This window comes from Manis javanica, chromosome 2 (assembly GCF_040802235.1).
Source record: "Manis javanica isolate MJ-LG chromosome 2, MJ_LKY, whole genome shotgun sequence".
NCBI lineage: Eukaryota > Metazoa > Chordata > Mammalia > Pholidota > Manidae > Manis > Manis javanica.
In genome coordinates this window covers 133692167-133715894 of record NC_133157.1, presented here as the reverse complement: position 1 = coordinate 133715894, position 23728 = coordinate 133692167, and the positions used below count along the sequence as shown (strand labels likewise).

The 23728-nt window shown below is 40.7% G+C and overlaps 1 protein-coding gene across 4 annotated transcripts in view; it reads left to right on the top strand.

Moving 5' to 3' along the window:
* WDR37 (WD repeat domain 37) overlaps positions 1-23728 on the top strand; it is an 87510-nt gene that overhangs the window by 23837 nt on the left and 39945 nt on the right. For all 4 annotated transcript variants that reach the window (XM_036993717.2, XM_036993715.2, XM_036993716.2 and 1 more), the window contains 6 exons: positions 3455-3550; positions 3859-3923; positions 7255-7390; positions 15016-15087; positions 19387-19431; positions 20925-21001. In XM_036993717.2, coding sequence (XP_036849612.1) covers positions 3455-3550; positions 3859-3923; positions 7255-7390; positions 15016-15087; positions 19387-19431; positions 20925-21001 — 491 coding nt within the window. The remainder of the gene's footprint in view (positions 1-3454; positions 3551-3858; positions 3924-7254; positions 7391-15015; positions 15088-19386; positions 19432-20924; positions 21002-23728) is intronic.

Sequence of the window (23728 nt, the reverse complement as noted above, 5' to 3'; positions counted from 1 at the left end):
TCATGCAGGGTGATCTCCACATCCACACCTGGAGTCCCTGTGCCAAGTCATAGAGGCATAGGTTATCTTTGGGACATCAGTAGTCTGCCAACCACACCTGCTGATCCAAACTATGATTTTATGAAAAGTAAATGCATCTTATAGCTTTTACTACATTGTATACTCTGAATTGAGAATATGTTGATTCATTTTTTTCTTTAAGCTATACCAAATTTTGAGAACTACCTAAAATGTATGTATTATCTGTTTCACTTATTAGTTAAAGGTAAATCAAAATAGTTTTTATTAGTTTGGCTTTCATTTTTCTTTTTAAATTTTGCTTTAGAAGCAGTACCTTAATTTGCTTAAGGAATCAGGCAGTATTAACAGGAAAGCTATCTGCCATATCTCTGTGTTGGCCTTTCCCATTCTGAATAGAAAGCATTTTCTGCATTCTTTGCTTTTAGTTCTCGCAATTATTTTTGTAAACTTAATCTGCTTTTACTTGTAACTTGTCAGCTTTAGGCCACGTGCGCTCACGCTTCACTTAGTAACCTTAGTAAATGAACTCCTCCCATTGCTCCATTATTTTCCAATTTGTTATTTTTATAGGATTTGTGTTTATAAAATTTATATCATGCAGATGTAGCCTTAATCAGGTCTTTCAGTGCTTTATAAGTTGATTCCAAAGTTGCTTCATAAGGTGATATTCAAAAATAGAATACTAATAAACAACATTTGCATGATTACAATATTTTCACTCGAACTAGGTAGTGTGGTTAGATCAGTAGTGAAGAGTACAATCCTGTGTCTCTTAAACTTTGCTATTAGAAAATTTAATGCTTTAATATTGGAATCTCCTTTTAAGTCCATCCTGTAAATTGACAGAGGAAGAAGTTATTCAAACTTTTTACAAAATAAAAACTAGGTGCCATGTAGTACATGTGATTTTAAGTTTTTTTAAGGTCTCAGAATTGTAATGATCCAAGTACTATTGATCTTAGGCCTTATGATTTATGGATAGGACTGCAAGTGACTAATGCTAGAGGTATTGAGTTTCTGCTGTTGAGTGCCGAATGGTTTTCATGGCTGTCTGCTTTTGTCAGAGACAGAATTGCTCAGATTGGGTGTTTCCAGAGCCCTCAGCATTCCGACCTGGTCTCCACTCTGTGCTCACCCTGCCTCTTAACCCGTTGCAGCCTGTACAGATCTTGTGCAGTCTTGGGAGGCAGTGTGGTGGTGCTGGGCACAACCTTGGAGCTGGGTATGTTTGGCTAGGCGAGGGTCCAGCTGCCACAGCTCATATCTTTGCATGAGTTTCTTCCCCTGGCTGGGTCTCTCTCCTTGTTGGACAGCTTTGGTCTCTCAGCCCTGCTTATGACCCAAGGGAGAGAAAAGTGCCAACCATGTCGGCCTCCTTTCTCCATGGTGTCTTTGCTGATTCTTTTCTTTATAACTAACTGATATCCTTCCTCTTTTTTCTTTTCTTCTTTCCTGGTTATTCTCTATTTCCTATTCATTGTTCATGACTTCCCTTAAATTTTTAATCTTTGTTATATACAGTCCTCACTTGGCACTCTGGTGCCATGCAGCAGTAGTTAAGTTTTGTAATTGTATGTTTCTCCCCAATTTCATTATTCTCAATAGACTGTAAATATTTCATTGAATTCCAGGTAGTATAAGTGTGTTTTCAAAAATACAGAATAAAGTAAAAAGAAAATGAACTATTTTGAAATCCACAAGCCCTGCTTGAGAACCTTGATAGCATAATATCTTCCCAGTGTAGTAAGAGCCTTAGAGGTTTTATTTTTTGGAAGAGTGTCTTGAATTTTTTGAGAACTCTTTAAACTTGATCTTCTTTATTAGGATATTATTCATGTCCTTGTTTAGACAATACTAATATATAACATTTTTTTTCTATTAAGGTGTCAATTGACATACATTCTTCGAAGGTTTCACATGAGCAACATTGTGGTTACTACATTCACCCATATTATCAAGTCCCCCCGCCACATAACCCATTTCAGTCACTGTCCATTAGTGTACCAAGATGCTATGGAGTCACTGTTTGTCTTCTCTGTGCTATATTGCCTTCCCTGTGTCCCCCCTACATTATGTGTGCTAATCATAATACTCCTTAATCCCCTTCTTCCTCCCTCCTCACCCGTCCTCTCTACCCCCTTTACCTTTGGTAACCCTTAGTCCCTTCTTGGAGTTTTTGAATTTGCTGCTGTTTTGTTCCTTCAGTTTTGCTTCATTGTTATACTTCAGAAATTAGGGAAATCATTTGGTACTTGTCTTTCTCCGCCTGGCTTATTTCAATGAGCATATCTTCTGGCTCCTTCTATGTTACTGCAAATGGTAGGATTTGTTTTTTTCTTATGGTTGAATAATATTCCATTGTGTATATTGTACCACATCTGTATCCATTCATCTACTGATGGACACTTAGGTTGCTTCCATACCTTGGCTATTGTAAATAGTGCTGCAATAAACATTGGGGTGCATATGTCTTTTTGAATCTGTGATTTTGTTTTCTTTGGGTAAATTTCTAGGAGTGGAATTTCTGGGCCAAATGGTATTTCTATTTTTAGTTTTTTGAGGAACCTCCATATTGCTTTCCAGAATGGTTGAACTGATTTACGTTCCCACCAGCAGTGTAGGAGGGTTCTCCTTTCTCTGCATCCTCACCAGCATTTGTTGTTCCTAGTCTTTTGGATGTTGGCCATCGTAACTGGTGTGAGGTGATATCTCATTGTGTTTTTAATTTGCATTTCCCTGATAATTAACAATGTGGAGCATCTTTTCCTGTGCCTGTTGGCCATCTGAATTTTCTTTGGAGAAGTGTGTATTCAGATCCTCTACCCATTTTTTAATAGGGTTATTTGCTTTTTGGGTGTTGAGGTGTGTGAGCTCTTTATATTAATTTTGGATTTTAACCCCTTATCAAATATGTCATCTATAAATATATTCTTGTATACTGTAGGATGCCTTCTTGTTCTACTGATGGCATCCTTTGCTATACAGAAGCTTTTTATTTTGATGTAGTCCCACTCGTTCATTTTTGCTTTTGTTTCCCTTTCCTGAGAAGATGTGTCCACGAAAAAGTTGCTAATGTTTATATTCAAGAGATTTTTGCCTATGTTTTCTTCAAAGAGTTCTGTGGTTTCATCACTTACATTCAGGTCTTTGATCCATTTCTAGTTCACTTTTGTATACGGAGTTAGACAGTAATACAGTTTTATTCTCTGACATGTAGCTGTTCAGTTTTTCCAACACCAGTTGTTGAAGAGGCTGCCATTTCCCCATTGTATATCCATGGCTCCTTTATCATATATTAATTGGCCATATGTGTGTGGGTTTATATCTGATAATATGTAACATTTTTATGTGCTCAAGTTTTGGAAGTGGTGAGTTTATTTAATCATAAGAAGTACGTATTTTACCTTTTTGAAAAAAATGTTTTTATTCCCAGTGCGTAGGGAAATTGAGACCCTCAATGAACGTTTGGCTGCTGAAGGACAAGCCATTGATGGGGCAGAACTGAGTAAGGGCCAGCTCAAGACAAAAGGTACGGGAGAGTGTTCAAAAGGGTTCCGCAGGTCATGTGGGGGGAGGTTTTCAGTTTAAGGAAGGCACAGGTTCATCTGCTTCCTGCACCAGCAGTACTTGAAGTGCATGATTCCCAAAGCCAGGAAGCTTGGGTTCTTGTTCCAGCTCTGCTGTTATCTCCATGTCATTGTGGACTTAGGAGCCCTGGAGTTTCACTGTCTGTGTGAAATGGAAGATTGAAGTTTCTGCCTGCACCCTGTCCCAGCTCTGGAATTCTGTGGCCTTTTGGTTGTGATTGTATTGATCACCGATTCTCTGTCTCTGCAGCCAGTCACAGTACCAGCCAGCTTTCTCAGAAACTGAAGACCACGTACAAGGCCTCCACCAGCAAGGTATGCCAGGTGCTGGTTCTTGGGCTGCTCTTGTGGTTTAAGGAGTGCAGATGTCTGCTTAAGTTCTAAGGTTTTCAGTTAGAAATGGTGGTAGCAATAGATAAACTTCCAGTGTTCAGGAGAATTTAATTCTTAAAAGCAGTATCCTAGATAGTGTGAAATGGCCACAATATATAGATACCTACATACTAACCTGCCCCGATCCCTAATTGAGATTAATACATTCTTCATTAGTATGGACATTGTCATTTTCAAGGGAAAATACATTTTGTATTGTTATTTGGCTTGATACAGAGACACTAAATTTGGAGAAAGCTAATGGTATAAAGCAATGAGAATTATGTTCTTAACTGTAGTTAACAATTAGTTTTACCCTCTTCTAATTTTGTAAGCATGAACAAGAAATGATGATCTGTGTCCAAGCCAGTTAGGGACCTTTGTGGTATTCTGACCACCTTGAAGGGGCAAGGATATAGTTATTTGGGAATTAATTTATCTGTGAGGGAGTACTACTATGAATTAATTTTTTGAGGTAATTTTTTGCATGCATCTCTGCTTTGGAATATTTTGAACATACAAAAGATAGATAAATTTGGTAACCTTAATGATTATACATTCCTTTTGCTAAACCTGAGGAAAAAGTTGAAATTTGTGGTGAGTTGGCTGCAGTGGTATAACTATTGTTAGGTTTCTCTTCCCAGTCTGTTCCCTTGAGCATAAAGTTACTTAGCATGACGTCCAGTGAGGTTAACCACAATTAGTAGAGCAGATTCAGTCTCACTGCTTTGTTCTTATTTGAAACATTTTTTTGTTTCTTTTGGTAACTCTTGAATGTTATGTGGTTAATTGCTAATTTTTTGGTTAGGTATTATCTAACTACACTACTAGTTTTGAAGTTTTTAATAAATTAACATTAAACTTCAACATTTCATAAAAAAGATTATGTTCTTCCTCATTTAACTTCTTGTTATATTATCTTGAATTATATTGTTTATTCCAGTGGGTACAGTTTACGTTATGTATACAGTCCGTGGTCTTTGAATTCCAAAGCTTTCTGAGCATTTCTGAAATACAGGATGAAAGGGTTATGTAAAGTTGTCTCTTATCATGAGTAGTGAAAGGTGAGATTTGGGCAAAGGTTGAAGATAAATACAGTAATACTTTGCTTACAAAAATGTGTGTTGGAGGTATTTAAAGCCCTCAGTCATTTTTTTGGTACTAGAAATTCATCTGAATTTATAAGAAACATATTACTAATCCTCATAGCATTCTGTATACTGTGTGTACCCATCTTAGAGAGTAAAAATGAGAATGTAAGACATTATCTGAAAACTGAAAAAGACATAACCTAATAGCAGAATGCATCCTGGTCTGTGCTGCAGCTACATTCTTGGTAGAAGGCTAATCGTGAACGCAACATTGCTCCCTCCTGATCCAGCAGGACAGGCAGGCAGTGTGCTGGGTGAGACAATGGGGCACCATAGTGCAGGAAGCATCCCAGAAGAAGCCTTCCGTTCTTGGGGGCTGGTGGAGCAGCTCCGGTGCCTGTGAGCAGAGAGCCATAGTCCAGCCAGTAGACTTTAGAGGAACCTGTGAGAACGTTCACACATATTTTTTGTAAAGATAAGTGTCTTTCATTGTGAAAAAGCCTTTTCTGATTTTACTGAAGCCGTTTGGGTTGTGTCTCAGTTAAGGTGGGGAAATTAGGATGACAGGTGTGAGACCCACTTGGGGCTTCGCTTTTCTGCTTTTCTGTCATGAACATGCCCTCTGAGCAATTCATTCATTGTTGGGCCTCTTTATGGTTGTGACTAAGCTTAGCATTTTTAAGAACAAAGAGAGTTAGTAGGTAATGGGCATTTGGAAGCAACACATGAGATGATTTGCTACAGTATTTACACCGCCCTTCTACAGTCCCACCTGAAACAACATGGTTGACATTGAGTCTGGTGGCACTGACTCTTCTCTTGCTGTGGGAGGGGCTGGTGGAGAATGTGACTCCAGCAGTTCATTTCTCATGACGATAATGTCTGTGTTAGACTTGGCAAGAGACTTGTTAAATGAAATTTACTACCATTTATGGGGAAGGCTTTCCATGTTTTTTAACCTAAATGTTAACTTACTTTCTATCTGCATTGTGCCTTATGCTGGCAAAAGCACTTCTCCATGTTGTTGGGGACAGTTTTGCTAGGTTTGGGTAGGATATGAGCTTTCAGGAAGAGGAAAAGCTTGGGTCTGAGTTGGAGAGAGTCCTTTTGTAGGGCTTTCAGCAGGTCGGTGGAGCCTGCTTGTGTCAGTGCCAAAGCATCTTGCTTTAGTCTTTCATTGTGTTATGATCAGTTTGAATGCTCATGCTGGGATTGATGTAACAGTAGATTGTGTTTTAACATGTTTATACTAAAAATAAAAACATAAATTTCCAGGGCTTTGCTAAGTAAATCAGTGTTTAAAACAGCTGTGTAATGCCACCCATTTTTTTTCTCCACTTGATTTTGTGATTTTGATAGTCTGATTAATCTCCAGTATTTCAACTTATTTAAAAGCTGAATAGTAATTCTTCTGAGAACAATTTAAAAACCAAACTCTGAAGAGTTCTTTGTGTCAAATTAGTAAGTCTTCCTCCCGTACTTCCTACTTTTCCTTGTAAGAGAAAGAAGTATTTGTTGTGCGTATTATACAAGACGATGGCGCCTCCCAGAATGTGCACTTCTTGTGTGCTTCTCTGGTCTTTCCCGGGAGACTGTGCTGCCGGAGGGGACCCTGCCATTCTGCTCTGTGTCTTTTCTGGCACAGCGCTGGTGCCACTTCTGCATTCACACAGGGTGGGACAGATGTCATCTGATACAGTGTTGGCTTTTTGTTCCTCCTCACTGTGGGCTGTTTTCTCCTGATTATATGTGGCTGGTGTAAATTACCAAAACGTAGAAAAAGCAAGTCCCCAAATAATACAGATAATTAGTGTTAAGGGTTTGGCATACCTTCTTGATTTTTTTTATGTCATGCTAGCCCCATTTTTTTTTTTTTTTTTTAAAGAATTTGGAAATTTTTTCTTTCGATTTGGATTTGTGGAAGAGTGACTTCTAGTGTATAAATATGTCCTTCCTCCATTGCAGGGCACACTTACATCAATGTGGGGATGGTGAGGGGCTTTTCTGACGCCTTCACAAAGGTTTCATTCCTGCTTTGTGAACCCAACTGGATGAGTTTCACTGTTTGTACTTATGTTCTGTTTCTGTTAATGTTTTAAATATTCTGTTCAGTGATTTATGTGTTTAAACTCATTTTTCACTGTTTTGCCTTTTTTAACTCCTTCCCGTCATGATTTTACTAGATTGTCTCCAGCTTTAAGACCACCACATCGAGGGCTGTATGCCAGCTTGTGAAGGAGTACATTGGCCACAGGGATGGTATTTGGGATGTCAGTGTGGCAAGGACACAGCCCGTGGTGCTGGGGACTGCGTCTGCTGGTGAGTCCAAGGCCAGTCTCTCCATTTGTCAGGCATGACTGGCCTGCTGGTGTGGGAAGCAGGCGTACCAGCCCAGCACCTTGCCTTGCAGTGCTCATTCTGATGGCCTTGTGGGGTGCTTGCGACCGTGGATGTGGCATCTCATCTGGGCCTCAGTGGGGGCTTCTGGGTCAACAAATCACTGCATGGCATGTTTAAGAGTATCTTAAACAGGGTAGGTATGTTCTTGATTGGCTTTCTTGTTCATTGTAGTCAGGTGTGCATCTGCCATGAAAATAAATTTCATGTTTTTCCTGCTCATGAGGAGGGCGAAGGGAAGGGTAGTGTGGGCTCTGAAGGGGGCTTCCTGTCCCAGGATTAGGCAGAAGTGGGGCTCATGGGATAGCCTTTGGAGACGCTTTTTTTTTTCTCATTAAAGAAAAGATAACTTTTGAAAGCTACCTAAGGTGCATATCCTAACAACCCTTCAGGTGAAAATTGATAAAATTAAAAATGGTGCTCACCTGTTGAAAATGACTTTCCGAGCTTATGAGAAATTGCCCACTACAGTCTGTCTTTTAAAATGGAAATAGAAAATCTTAAATGTTAGAATGACGAAGAAAGGTCTTTCTATTGTTTAAAACTATATTTGGATGGAAGGAGTCACGATGGCGGCATGAGTACGGCAGCGGAAATCTCCTCCTAAAACCATATATATTTTTGAAAATACAAGAAGTACAACTACACCAAAAAGAGAGACAAGAGGATACAGTACAACAGCCAAGCTACATCTATATCTGTGAGAACTCAGCATCTCATGAGGGGGTAAGATACAAGCCGCGACCCAGCGGGACCTGAGTGCTCCCCCAACACCAGCCCACTGGTGGAAGGAAAGGAGTTGGAGCCGGGAGGGAGTGGAAGCACAGGACTGCTAAATAACCAGCATTAGTAATTGGCACCAGGAGTGCAGACACATTGCATGGTGTGCTGGATATTAGGGAAATGGAAAAGTAAAATCTGTGAGCGGGTCCCCACAGTCGGCTCCCCTGAGACAGAAGAAAAGTGAGTGCTTTTTGAAAGTCTTGAAAGGGGCCTCACAGCTGGATGGAATCATTCCGGCACACTCAGCCCAGCAGGCTGGGAAATCTGAGGAGCTTTGGGCGCCCCAGCTCTGGGAGGCAACTCAGCTCTGAAGCCCTTCAAAGTGATAAACAGCCTGATGTTCATTCCCCCACTGGTGTGGCCCTGCCACAGTCCCAGAGCAGCCTGAGAGAGGCCACGCCCACAGCAGCTGATCAGAGTCTCCTCCCAGCGTGCAGCCACCTGGGCCAGACCCAGGAGCTGTGACCAGTGCACGGTTGCCTGGGCCAGGCAGAGGAAGCCAGGACAGGGTGCGAAGGGCCGCCATTCTCACAGGAGAGCACACCTGGTGTACCTGACACACCCTGCAGGGCTATGGGTTACCCGGAGGGCTGCTCCCGGTGTGCGGGAAACTGACACAGGTGTGGAGAGGGGCAGGGCGACCGGCAAGCAGGAAGGGACTTTGTTCTCCCAACTGACACACTCACCACCTGCCTACGACTACCTCTATCGCTATGAAAAGGCAGAAGAATTTGGTCCAGTCCAGAATTACTCAGACAACCCCCGAGAGAGAGCCTGGGGAGACAGATATAACCAAGCTTCCTGAAAAAGAATTCAAAATAAAGGTCATAACCATGCTGATGGACCTGCAGAGAAATACATCTGATTTCCTAAGAGCTAAGGGATAAACTTGGGAGGCAGAATACAGAAATAAAACAATCTCTGGAAGGACTTATGAGCAGACTGGATGAGGTGCAAGAGGCCGTTAATGGAATAGAAATCAGAGAACAGGAATACAGAGAAGCTGATGCAGAGAGAGATAAAAGGATCTCCAGGAATGGAAGGTATTAAGAGAACTGTGTGACCAAACCAGATGCAACAATACTTGCATTATAGGGGTACCAGAAGAAGAAGAGGAGAGAAAAAAGGGATAGAATGTGTCTTTGAAGAAATAATTGCTGAAAACTTCCCCAAATTGGGGGAGGAAATGGTCTCTTAGACCATGGAAGCCCACAGATCTCCCAACACAAGGGACCCAAGGAGGACAACACCAAGACATGTAGTAATTAAAATGGCAAAGATCAAGGACAAGGACAGAGTATTAAAGGCAGCCAGATTAAAAAGGTCACCTACAAAGCAATACCCAGGAGGCTATCATCAGACTTCTCAATAAAAACCTTACAGACCACAAGAAAATGGCATGATATATTTAATGCAATGAAACAGAAGGGCCTTGAGCCAACAATACTGTATCCAGCACGATTATCATTTCAATATGAAGGAGGGATTAAACAATTCCCAGACAAGCAAAAGTTGAAGGAATTTGCCTCCCACAAACCACCTCTACAGGGTATTTTAGAGGGACTGCTCTAGATGGAAGCACTCCTAAGACTAAATAGATGTCACCAGAGAACATAAAATCACAACAAAGAAAGCAGACCAACCAAATACTAACTAAAGGCAAAAAATAAAATCAACTAGCCACAAAAGCAGTCAAAGGAAACACAAAAGAGCACAGAATAAAACACCTAATATGTAAAGAATGGAGGAGTAGGAATAAGAAGAGAGAGAAATAAAGAATCATCAGACTGTGTTTATAATAGCTCAATAAGCGAGTTAAGTAAGACAGTAAGATAGTAAAGAAGCTGCCCTTGAACCTTTGGTAACCATGAACCTAAAGACTGCAATGGAAATAAGTACATATCTTTCAATAATCACCCTAAATGTAAATGAACTGAATGCACCAATCAAAAGACACAGATTAATAGAATGTATAAAAAAGCAAGACCCATCTAGGTGCTGCTTACAAGAGACTCACCTCAAACCCAAAGACATGCACAGACTAAAAGTCAAGGGATGGAAAAAGATGTTTCATGCAAACAATAGGGAGAAAACAGGTGTTACAGTACTAGTATCAGACAAAATAGACTTCAAAACAAGAAAGTCACAAGAGATAAAGAAGGACATTACGTAATGATAAGGGCTCAGTCCAACAAGAGGATATGACCATTATAAATATATATGCACCTAATACAAGAGCACCAACATATGTGAAAGAAATATTAACAGAATTAAAGGAGGAAATAGAATGCAGTGCATTCATTCTAGGAGACTTCAACACACCACTCACTCCAAAGGACAGATCCACCAGACAGAAAATAAGTAAGGACACAGAGGCACTGAACAACACACTAGAACAAGTGGACCTAACTGACATCTACAGAACTCTCTACCCAAAAGCAGCAGGGTACACATTCTTCTCAAGTGCACATGGAACATTTTTCAGAATAGATGACATACTAGGGCACAAAAAGAGCCTCAGTAAATTCAAAAAGATTCAAATTCTACCAACCAACTTCTGGAACCACAAAGGTATAAAACTAGAAATAAATTGTGCAAAGAAAACAAAAAGACTCACAAACACATGGAGGCATAACAACATGCTGCTAAATAATCAATGGATCAATGACCAAATTAAAATAGAGATCAAGCAATATATGGAGAAAAATGACAACAACAGCACAATGCCCCAACTTATGTGCGACACAGCAAAGGCAGTTCTAAGAGGAAAGTATAGCAATCCAGGCCTATTTAAAGAAGGAAGAACAATCCCAAATGAATAGTCTAAAGTCACAATTATTGACATTGGAAAAAGAAGACCAAATGAGACTCAAAGTCAGCAGAAGGAGAGACATAATAAAGGTCAGAGAAGAAATACATAAATTGGGAAGAATAAAACAGTAGAAAAAAATCAATGAAACAGGGAGCTGGTTCTTTGAGAAAATGAACAAAATAGGTAAGCCCCAAGCCAGACTTATTAAGAGAAAAAAGGAATCTATACACATCAACAGAATTAGAAATGAGAAAGGAAAAATCACGACAGACCCCACAGAAATACAAAGAATTATTAGAGAATACTATGATAATCTATACTCTAACAAGCTGGAAAACCTAGAAGAAATGGACAACTTCCTAGAAAAATACAACCTTCCAACACTGACCAAGGAAGAAATAGAAAATCTAAATAGACCAATTCCCAGCACCGAAATGGAATTGGTAATCAAAAAACTACCCAAGAATAAAATGCCCCGGCCAGATGTATTCACCACTGTATTTTATCAGAAATATAGAGAGGACATAATACCCATTCTCCTTAAAGTTTTCCAAAAAATAGAAGAGGAGGGAATACTTCCAAACTCATTCTATGAAGCCAACATCACTGTAATACCAAAACCAGCCAAAGACCCCACGAAAAAAGAATGTTACAGACCAATATCCCTGATGAACATAGATGCAAAAATACTCAACAAAATATTAGCAAACCAAATTCAAAAATACATCAAGAGGATCATACACCACGACCAAGTGGGATTCATCGCAGGGATGCAAGGATGGTACAACATTAAAAAATCCATCAACATCATCCACCACATCAACAAAAAGAAAGACAAAAACCACATGATCATCTCCATAGATGCTGAAAAAGCATTCTACAAAATTCAACATCCATTCATGTTAAAAACTCTCAACAAAATGGGTATAGAGGGCAAGAACCTCAACATAATAAAGGCCATGTATGATAAACCCACACAGCCAACATCATACTGAACAGGAAGAAGCTGAAAGCATTTCCTCTAAGATTGGGAACAAGACCAGGATGCCCACTCTTCCTGCTGTTATTCAGCATAGTCCTGGAGGTCCTAGCCACAGCAACCAGGCAAAACAAAGAAATACAAGGAATCCAGATTGGTAAAGAAGAAGTTAAACTGTCACTATTTGCTGATGACATGATATTGTACATAAAAAACCCTAAAGAATTCACTCCAAAACTACTAGAGCTAATACCGGAATTCAGCAAAGTTGCAGGATACAAAATTAACACACAGAAATCTGTGGCTTTCCTATATACTAGCGATGAACTAGCAGAAAGAGAAATCAGGAAAACAATTCCATTCACAATAGCATCAAAAAGAATAAAATACCTAGGAATAAACCTACCCAAGGAAGTGAAAGACCCATACCCTGGAAACTACAAGACACTCTTAAGAGAAATTAAAGAGGACACTAACAAATGGAAACTCATCCCATGTCTTGGCTAGGAAGAATTAATATTGTAAAAATGGCCATCCTGCCTAAAGCAATCTACAGATTTGATGTAATCCCTATCAAAATACCAACAGCATTCTCCAACGAACTGGAACAAATAGTTTTAAAATTCATTTGTAATCACAAAAGATGCCGAATAGCCAAAGCAATCCTGAGAAGGAAGAATGAAGCAGTGGGGGGGGGGGTCTCATTTACCGACTTCAAGCTCTACTACAAAACCATAGTAATTGAGACAATTGTACTGGCACAAGAACAGAGCGACAGACCAGTGGAACAGAATAGAGAGTCCAGACATTACCCCAAACCTAGATGGTCAATTAATATACAATAAAGGAGCCATGCACATACAATGGGGAAATGACAGCTTCTTCAACAGCTAGTGTTGGCAAAACTGGACAGCTACATGTAAGAGAATGAAACTGGATCACTGTCTAACCCCATACACAGAAGTAAATTCAAAATGGATCAAAGACCTGAATGTGAGTCATGAAACCATAAAACTCTTAGGAAAAAACATAGGCAAAAATCTCATGGACATAAACATGAGTGACTTCTTCATGAACATATCTCCCTGGGCAAGGGAAACAAAAGCAAAAATGAACAAGTGGGACTATATCAAGCTGAAAAGCTTCTGTACAGCAAAGGACACCACTAATAGAGCAAAAAGGCATCCTACAGTATGGGAGAACATATTCATAAATGACAGATCCGATAAAGGGTTGACATCCAAAGTATATGAAGAGCTCATGCACCTCATCAAATGAAAAGCAGATAATCCAATTAAAAAATGGCCAGAGGAGCTGAACAGACAGTTCTCCAAAGAAATTCAGATGGCCAACAGACACATGAAAAGATGCTACACATCGCCAGTCATCAGAGAAATGCAAACTAAAACCACAATGAGGTATCACCTCACACCAGTAAGGACGGCCGCCATCCAGAAGACAAACAACAGCAAATGTTGGCGTGGATGCGGAGGAAGGGGAACCCTCCTACACTGCTGGTGGGAATGTAAATTAGTTCAACCATTGTGGAAAGCAATATGGAGGTTCCTCAAAAAACTAAAAATAGAAATACCATTTGACCCAGGAATTCCACTTCTAGGAATTTACTCTAAGAATGCAGCAGCCCAATTTGAAAAAGACATATGCACTCCTGTGTTTATTGCAGCACTATTTATAATAGCCAAGAAATGGAAGCAACCTAAGTGTCCATCAGTAGATGAATGGATAAAGAAGATGTGGCACATATATACAATGGAATATTATTCAGTGATAAGAAGTAAACAAATCCTGCCATTTGCAACAGCATGGATGGAGCTAGAGTGTATTATGCTCAGTGAAATAAGCCAGGCAGAGAAAGACAAGTACCAAATGATTTCACTCATCTGTGGAATATAAGAACAAAGAAAAAAGCTGAAGCAGCAAAAACAGCAGCAGAATCACAGAACCCAAGAATGGACTAACAGTTACGAAAAGGAAAGGGATTGTGGGGGATGGGCGGGAAGGGAGGGATGGGGGGAAAGAAAGGGGGCATGGTTATTAGCATGTATAATGAGGGGGTCATGGGGAGGGCTGTACAACACAGAAGACAAGTAGTAAATCTACAGCATCTCAGATGGGATATGTGGGGGTGACTTGGTGATGGGGGGAGTTTAGTAAACATAATGTTCCTCATGTAATTGTAGATTAATGATACTAAAAAACAAAACTGTGTTCGTACATGAGCACTGCAGATTGTTTTGAAAATTACAGTGAAAAAGAAAGAATAACAATAATAAATTATGTTCTGTTTCTTTTAATGTTTTAAATATTTAATTTTAAATTTAATTTTAATATAATGGTTTAAATATTTTGTTCAGTGATTTATGTGTTTTCAAGACATTTACTTTTTGTTTACCGTGAACATTAAATTATTAAATATTAAATTTAAATTAAAAAAATAAATAATAAAAATATCAATTATGGTCCTATTTTGATATTTCTGAAAATCTCATTTGGATAACTGGCATTCATTTTTCAGATTTTCCTATTAGGTCAACTTTTTATTATTATGCCCATAAGAGGAAAGGTCCAAAGGAACAGTTGTTACCTCAAATAATTTACAACTGGATTTGAATTCTATTTACATTTGAATGCTGCATGGTGTTTTGAAGTGTTAATATTTCAACAAAATGATGAACTGATATGTAAATGACCTCTGTGTTTAAGTCTCAGGTGGGGTGCAGCCAGTGTTGACAGCAAGCTAGGGAATCAAGTCCATGGTTCCTTTGCCAGTTCTGTGATCTTGGGCAAGTCACCCACTTCCTGGAAACATTTTGTTGGATCATTTGAATTGCAGAGTTGTGTATAGTTGTAAGATTATTTTTAATGTAACTTCTCAGTTTTAGAGTGTTTATGTTAACTCTTTATTAAAAACAGTGGTGATGGCTCAGTTACTCCTGTTTTTTGATCTTGCAGATCACACGGCTTTGCTGTGGAGCATCGAGGCAGGGAAGTGCCTTGTCAAGTACACAGGCCATGTGGGATCAGGTGAGCTTTACCATGTCATCTGTATCTTGACAGGAGGTGTGCTGAGTTGGCTGACAGGACAGTTGGGCAGATAGTTGTTGTGCCTCTAGCTATGTGAGCTTCATAAAGGGAAAGTTTGGCTCTCCTAAATAACATACCAGTAAATGAGAGTTAACCTGTGTTTTATTTAATGTTGCCTTGAAAGCCACACATAGAGCATTTTGGAACTGAAATGTATACATTTGTCAAAGAGTATGTATTCATTTCTGAGGTTCACTCTCCCCATGTGGTGATGTTCTGTGTTTGTTCTGGCCCGGGGCAGAGTGCTGTCCCCCTGAGCGCCTTGTTGCAGGTGATGCCCAGGGGTGATTTCTCTGAAGAGAAGAGAATGAGCAGTGTTTTCCTGTGGCTCTGTTTGTGCCTCCCTGACCCATCCATTTGCTCTGCCTGACAGGTGCCAGCCACACTCCACAGGCCTGTGTCCCTTTGCTGCCCCTTGCCCCTTCCTGAGTTGACTCCCATGAATGGGTGTGGTTCCAGTTCTCACGGGCCTGCCTTCTGTCTCCTCCTGGGGTTTCTTTCCCCCTCTCTCCTGTTAGCACCTCTCTCTCCCAAAACCTGTGCTTTAGGGAAAACAGCTTCTTTACAAAAGGTGTTTTAGAAGAAAATTTTGAGACCTTAAGTGCTTGAAAATATGTTTTACCTATACAGTTGATTGATACTTTGTCTGAGAATGGCTTTCTGTATAAAAATACTTTCAAAAATTTGAAGGCAGTGCTCTATTGTCCTATTTTTAAAAATAGCTTCCAGGATTGATATTAAAAGTTGGATATCGTTTTGAATCTTGTTCTTTCATAGGCAATAGGATTTTTTTTCTTGAAGCTTTTAGGATTTTTTTTCTGTAGGCCTTTTTAAAAAATGTGTTGGACATTGAGTGGGACCTTTCAGACTAGAAATCTGTGTCATTGAGTTCTGGGACGTAGTCGTGTGTTTTGGAATTCCTGTCAAGCTGTTTGAATTCCTGCAGTGTTCCTCTTATTTTATTATCTTCTCTTTCATTTTCTACCATAATTATTCTTTATTTCTAGGAGATTTCCTGAATGTTATCCTTCAGCCTTTCACTGGAAAAGAATTTCATGCTGTCATTGTTTTAATTTCCTAGAGTGCTTTCTTGTTCTATGAAAGTTCCTTTTTATCACAACATTGTGCAGAATCTTTTCTGACTTTGCTAATTCTTCTGTCATTAGCCTGCCTGTGCTAGGGTGAGGGGGTGGGAGGCTCCTGACCACTTGCCGTGAACTCCTGTTCAGTCCCAGGCTGCACTGAACCCTCATTGGGCCTAGGACTGCTGTTCCTGCTCTCATGCTGTGGCTATTTGTGGCAGTATGACATAAACGCTGAGAAGGGCACCAGTCAGCTTGCATGTTTATAAGGTGATGAGACCTGTGTGGCCACCTCCAGGACTGGGGTCTAGACTGTAGGGTTGGGTCATTCGGGAAGGTCGTTGGTGATAGTTGTGTGTCTCTGCAGCGCATAGGGGTCTGCAGTGTATTTGGGTACTTTGTGTTTTGGGTTATCACAGATGTAAATGTGTGGTTCCTGATTGTGCCTTTGGTGTTCACTTGTGCACATGTGCCATCATTCTCTTTGGTGCACATATTGAGACAGGATGATGTAGTATGTTCATTAGTGGCAGAGATCCCATTTCTAAAGTGCTTGCTTCCACTACTTTGCTGTCCAGTCACCGGCAGTGTAGGGGAGTTCCCTGCTGCTCTGGATTCTCTCCTGCAACTGGTATTAGGATGCCGCCTAATTTTAGCCATTCCAGTGTGTGTGGAGTGGTATTGCCATTCTTTTATACTCAGTGTGGGATTGCTTGTCTGTCCCATTTCTTCTTGGTTTCTAGGCTTTTGATCTTGTCTCCTAAAGTGCCTGGTATTGTTTCTCCTTTTTTCTGTTGTGTAACTTTATTTCTGTTTCCATTTTCCATGGTGAGTTTCTTCAGTCTTTCAATCTGGTGTTCTGGCCCACTCACCTTGTGGTCCCATCTTCTATCAGATGGCTCAGATGTGGGGATTCTCTCACTCCCTTTATTCATGTATCCTTTTTTCGCCTAGTGATTTTAATTTTATGATCTGGTATTATATATGAAAACCCCATGTGAACGCCCTGTGTGGTGCCTTGTGTCATGCCTTATGTCTGGAGAGGATTTCTGTCTGGTCTCAGATGGGCTGTGGGTGCTGCCCTTGGTTTGCCAAGGCTGGGCGACGGAGTGCTGGATGTCAGGCATCAGGAACATGGTGTGTCCAGCCCTTCCTTCCTTGGAGGGTGCTGTCCTCGAGGACACTAGGCTGGCATTTTGTCCCTGTTTCTGCTTTTTCCATGCAGTGGTGTTCTGGTGACACGACTAAGGTTACTTTAAAGGGAGTGGATAAACCAGCCGGGACTGCATCAGGTAACGCTTAGAGATGATTTGCCTTGTTCTTTGCCACCATCTGAACAAAATTGTACATTTGGATGGCCCTCTGCCTCTAGCTGTGGGGATGCCTATGGCTCTGGGCCCCCCTCTGGCAGCCCAGGTGAAGTCTCCCAGTGTCTGGTCTTGGCTGTCACCTGCAGCATCATCCCTGTTAGAGTTGGTCAGGCACGGCTCACCGGTGGGATGCCTCGGAGTCTGTGTGGAGCCGCTGTGCCTGCCATCCTCTCCCTAGTTGTGCCACAGCCACTGTGACTTGAGGTGGAGTGACTGTGTCTTTGGTGCTGCCACTGCATCTTTAAACATGGTGCTTGGTGCTGCACCACCTCTTCTCTGTTTGCCTCGCTTGCCTGACTTTCTGCTAAGAGGGGTGGTTTAGCTCCAAACCCTCCCATACTTTATTGCATCTGGCCTGCCCTAGTGCTGCCTGATTGAATTCTAGGTCATTTTTGTAAGAGAAGCATTGGTTTCCCTGTATTTTCTGTGTGAATAATGCTGAAGACAGACCGGCACTGCAGCTGCCAAGGCCTCCCAGAGCCCATTCTATGCACACCCTGGCAAAGCCCTCAGTGCACATTCTTCCATTAACACTTCATAGTGGCCTGGGAGGCAAGTGTACGATTGCTCCCACTTTCACTAGTATTTGCTCAAGTGTACGTAGATACCAAAGTGAAAATGGATCTCTGGTTCCTTATACCAGAGTTACTCATTGAGTTGGGAGCACTAATACTATGGTCTGTTGTTAGTGCAGTAATAGTTAAAAAGCATTGTTTACTGGTCAGTTTTTAAGGTGGTCAGTTTTCACAGCCCTTCCCACAGCTATGTTAATGTAAAAGACTAGCTCCTAGCATTTTTCAGTCCCTTAGAACAGTGTAATTCTAATGGCCCAGCTAATGGAATCTTGCTGACATAAAGACTCGTTGAAGTTTGATAAAACTTCCTGTACATTCTGTACTTGGGCCACCTTTCTCTTGTCAAGGTGTGAGAGTGAAGGTGGGCTTCCTAGGTGACTTGGGTCAGCTCTGTGTTGGGGTGCCTTGGAGTCACTGACTGAATCATGGTCTTGTACCCATTCTGACCCCCTGTTTGAGGGAGAGCTCCTTGGTGGGCAGGAAGGGCTCAGGACCAGTCACTCCCTGGATAGCGCTGTCATGAAGCCAGGCTCCAGCATCTGTGTGCTTATACTACTGTGTTGTCACTGCACAGCTAAGAAGGTGGTCTTCCTGTGGAAGACCAGAGAGGCTCCCTATACTCCCCTTCTTGCTCTGGCTATTTTATCTAGGAAAAGAGCCTCTTCAGAGGTTCTTGGGCAGATTCCCATGTCTGAGAAAGAGACTGGAGGAGAACTGTCTTAACCCCATCCTGATTCTCCTGAGGCTGGCAGGGGCCTGCCCTGTGTGAGTTCCCAGGCTTTCCTGAAACAGAACAGATTGGGTTTCAGAAAGCTGGGAAGGAGGGAGGGTTGTCGTTGGCTGGCTGGACTAAACATGTCCCAGGTATGATCTGCCTCTGCCTGTTGTCATAATTAGGTTTTCTTTTTTCATCCTGATTCATTTTTAACTCTAGATGACTTGCCTTTCTTAAAAAGAAATAGATGATTAGTATTTTCTTTCCATATGTCCTGTGCTCTGGCATTTTAATAGTTTATATTCAGTCTTTTTTTACTGTATGTCTATTCTTTTTAACTTACACATTTATGCATAGTTTAATTGAATGGGGGGATCTAATATTGAGCTATCATAGTTCTTTTAAGTTTAACTTTGCAATACATGCTCTATCTAGCTTTAATAAATATCGATGTATCTTTATTTTAAACCTGTTTTTTAAATATTTTTGTTTTGCAGTAAATTCTATAAAATTTCACCCATCAGAGCAGTTGGCTCTCACTGGTATGTTGATTTTCTTTCTTTGTTGAACTGAGTTATTGATAAGGATCTGTAACCATTCCTTTCTCATCAGTGCCTTTTACAAAAGTCAGACAGTTCTTACCAGACATTTTATGAGTTAGATGAGGAGTAAAGAAGAGGATATTGAGTGGCACTCTTTTAACCAAAAGTGGATTACAGATAGATGAGCTTGACTTAATCATGAGATTAAAACCTACTCTTGATTTTCTTGGGGCCTTTTTAATGAGCCACTCCCTCACCTGTGTTGCCTGCCCACACTGCAGCAATTGTCCACAGGCTGTAACTCAGTTCTCTAAAGCCCTTCATTCCTGCCAAATTCCTAATCTGGTCATTTGAAATAAATGAGAAAATTGGTAGTTCCAAAGCACGACAATCTTCAGAGCCAGTGATTTTATTCCTTTTGAGGTTGTTGTCCTGACCTGTGGAAGCTTGGGTTTAACTTCATGAAGAAGTTGCTCATGTTTATGTCCAAGAGATTTTCGCCTAGTAATTTTATCTAGTAATTTTAAGAACACCTGCATTGTTGCACTGAGGAATTTCCCTGTAAGATGGCCTAATACCTGGAGACCTCTGAGGTGTTTTGGGGACACTGATAGTAATGCTGGGGGATAAATGCTTGGATAATGCAGAGGTGAGCAAGCTTTCCTGTGGAAGACCAGAAGTAAGTGCTTGTGTCTCTGAGGGCCAGGACTACACAGCCCTGGGTAGTTCTGTAGCAGCAGCGGCCAGCCTGGTGCAGAGTGGGCAGGGCTGTGTGCAGAATGGTGCTGCCTGTATTCGCCCTGGGGGCCGGATCTGGCCAACCCCAGGGAAGAGGACAAAAGGAAGACTTCAAAGGCTGCTCTTAACACAACCTGGTGGGAAGGTCATTTGAGAGTCCTGTTTTCACAGGCCCCTTGCATACAGTAGCTAGTTAATACCTGAGTAGACATCTGGGGAGTAAATAAAGTAGGTGACTCATTTCAACCTTACTAAATTGGGAATTGGGAAGAGGGAAGACGGAGGGAGACAGAGGCAAGAAAGGAGGGAAGGAAATCAAGACGTGACTCTGATGGTGACAGGCAGGGAGAGTACTGGCTACAGTGGCAACAGAAGGGTGTGGATGCCATGCTGATGTGAAGAGAGATCAAGATGACACTACGAGAAGTTATTGGTTGTACGCTAAGTGGGCTTCCAATTACTGAGATAGGGAATACAGTCCACTCTTTGTAAATATTCTCTGACCCTTCAGCTTTCTACCCTAAAGTGAAAGGGGGATGTTTTTGTTTTTATAACTGACCATTGTCTTAGTTTTGCACAGTTAATTTTATTGTCAGTAGCATTATGCAGTCTCCCATATTTAGCTTTTTAAGTAAAGTGTATTCACTAATGACCACTAGGTTAAAAAAAAATCTTGCTTAGCCAGAGTATAGCAGAAAGCACATTTTACACATGGTGTGCATGTTGGGTAATTTCCCCTCAATTTCTCTCTTCAGCTTCTGGAGATCAGACCGCTCACATTTGGAGATATGCAGTTCAGCTGCCGACACCGCAGCCTGTTGCTGACACTAGTGTAAGTAACACATTCACTTAGCTTGATCACGTGCTAGGGGTATGTATTGTTGGTGGGGTTCTGGACTTTGGCAGATTTTAGGGTTAATTTATAATATCTTATGGACTGAATATTTGTATCCCCCACAAATTCATAGGTTGAAGTCCTATGCCCCACGTGGCCATAGTGGCAGGGCCTCTGAGGAAGAAATTAAGGTTAAATGAGGTCCTGAGGGTGGGGCTCTGATGCTGTAGGATTAATATCCTTATAAGAAGGGACATCTGAGAGCCCTTGCATACTTTCTCTCCTTGTGCCTACTTAGGAGAGGCCATGTGAGTACACATAAGAATGTGGCCATCTGCAAGCCAGCAAGAAAGAGAGTCTTTACAGAAAGCAAACCTGTCCCACCGTGGGCATGGCCACCCAGGCATGAGGGGTTTGTTTTGGCAGCCTGAGCAGACCAGGGCCCACTGAAATGAACTTTCATGTACACATGTGTTTAATTCATTTGTACAAATATGAAACATTTGTGATTCTTTTAAATTTTATGATTAGGTTTTATTAATATTTTATGTATTTGATTTTAGACTCTTTATCATATGACAAAGCATATCAATCAGTTTATGTTTTGGCTATAATTTTTTGAGAGGATGATGGTAATCTTCTGGTTTTGATATTTCTGCCTTTGAGTATGCCTTCACTTTTTCTCTTTTTTAAACATTTTATTTTTATTTTTCATTTTGGTATCATTAATCTATAATTACATGAGGAACATTATGTTTACTAGACTCCCCCCATCACCAAGTCCTCCCACATACGCCATTACAGTCACTGTCCATCAGCATAGTAAGATGTTGTAGAATCACTACTTGTCATCTCTGTGTTGTACAGCCCTCCCAATGCCACCCACCACATTATACATGTTAATCATAATGTCCCCTTTCTTTTCCCCCTGCCCCCTTATCCCTCCCTTCCCATCCCTCCTCCCCAGTCCCTTTCCCTTTGGTAACTGTTAGTCCATTATTGGATTCTGTGAGTCTTCTGCTGTTTTGCTTCTTCAGTTTTTCTTTGTTCTTATACTCCACAGATGAGTGAAATCATTTGGTACTTGTCTTTCTCCACTTGGCTTATTTCACTGAGCCTAATACCCTCTAGCTCCATCCATGTTGTTGCAAATGGTAGGTTTTGTTTACTTCTTGTGGCTGAATAATATTCCATTGTGTATATGTACCACATCTTCTTTATCCATTCATCTACCGATGGACACTTAGGTTGCTTCCATTTCTTGGCTATTGTGAATAGTGCTGCGATAAACATAGGGGTGCATATGTCTTTTTCAAACTGAGCTGCTGCATTCTTAGGATAAATTCCTAGGAGTGAAATTCCTGGGACAAATGGTATTTCTATTTTTTAGTTTTTTGAGGAACCTCCATACTGCTTTCCACAATGGCTGAACTAACTTACATTCCCACCAGCAGTGTAGGAGGGTTCTCCTTTCTCCACAACCTCACCAACATTTGTTGTTGTTTGTCTTTTGGATGACAGCCATCCTAACTGGTGTGAGGTGATATCTCATTGTGGTTTTAGTTTGCATTTCTCTGATGACTAGTGATGTGGAGCATCTTTTCATGTGTCTGTTGGCCATCTTAATTTCTTCTTTGGAGAACTGTCTGTTCAGCTCCTCTGACCATTTTTTAATTGGATTATCTGCTTTTCATTTGATGAGGTGCATGAGCTCTTTATATACTTTGGATGTCAACCCTTTATTGGATCTGTCATTTATGAATATATTCTCCCATACTGTAGGATGCCTTTTTGCTCTATTAGTGGTGTCCTTTGCTGTACAGAAGCTTTTCAGCCTGATATAGTCCCACTTGTTCATTTTTGCTTTTGTTTTCCTTGCCCAGGGAGATATGTTCATGAAGAGGTCACTCATGTTTATGTCCATGAGATTTTTGCCTATGTTTTTTTCTAAGAGTTTTATGTTTTCATGACTTACATTCAGGTCTTTGATCCATTTGGAATTTACTTTTGTGTATGGGGTTAGACAGTGATCCAGTTTCATTCTCTTATGTGTAGCTGTCTAGTTCTGCCAGCACCATCTGTTGAAGAGACTGTCATTTCCCCATTGTATGTTCATGGCTCCTTTATCGAATATTAATTCACCATATGTGTTTTGGTTAATGTCTGGACACTCTATTCTGTTCCACTGGTCTGTGGCTCTGTTCTTGTGCCAGTACCAAATTGTCTTGATTACTGTGGCTTTGTAGTAGAGCTTGAAGTTGGGGAGTGAAATCCCCCCCACTTTATTCTTCCTTCTCAGGATTGCTTTGGCTATTTGGGGTCTTCGGTGGTTCCATATGAATTTTTGAATTATTTGTTCCAGTTCGTTGAAGAATGCTGTTGGTAATTTGATAGGGATTGCATCAAATCTGTATATTGTTATGGGCAGGATGGCCATTTTTACAATATTGATTCTTCCTAGCCAAGAGCATGGGATGAGTTTCCATTTGTTAGTGTCCTCTTTAATTTCTCTTAAGAGTGTCTTATAGTTTTCAAGGTATAGATCTTTCACTTCCTTGGTTAGGTTTATTCCTAGGTATTTTATTCTTTTTGATGCAGTTGTGAATGGAATTGTTTTCCTGATTTCTCTTTCTATTAGTTCATTGTTAGTGTATAAGAAAGCCACAGATTTCTGTGTGTTAATTTTGTATCCTGCAACTTTGCTGAATTCCGGTATCAGTTCTA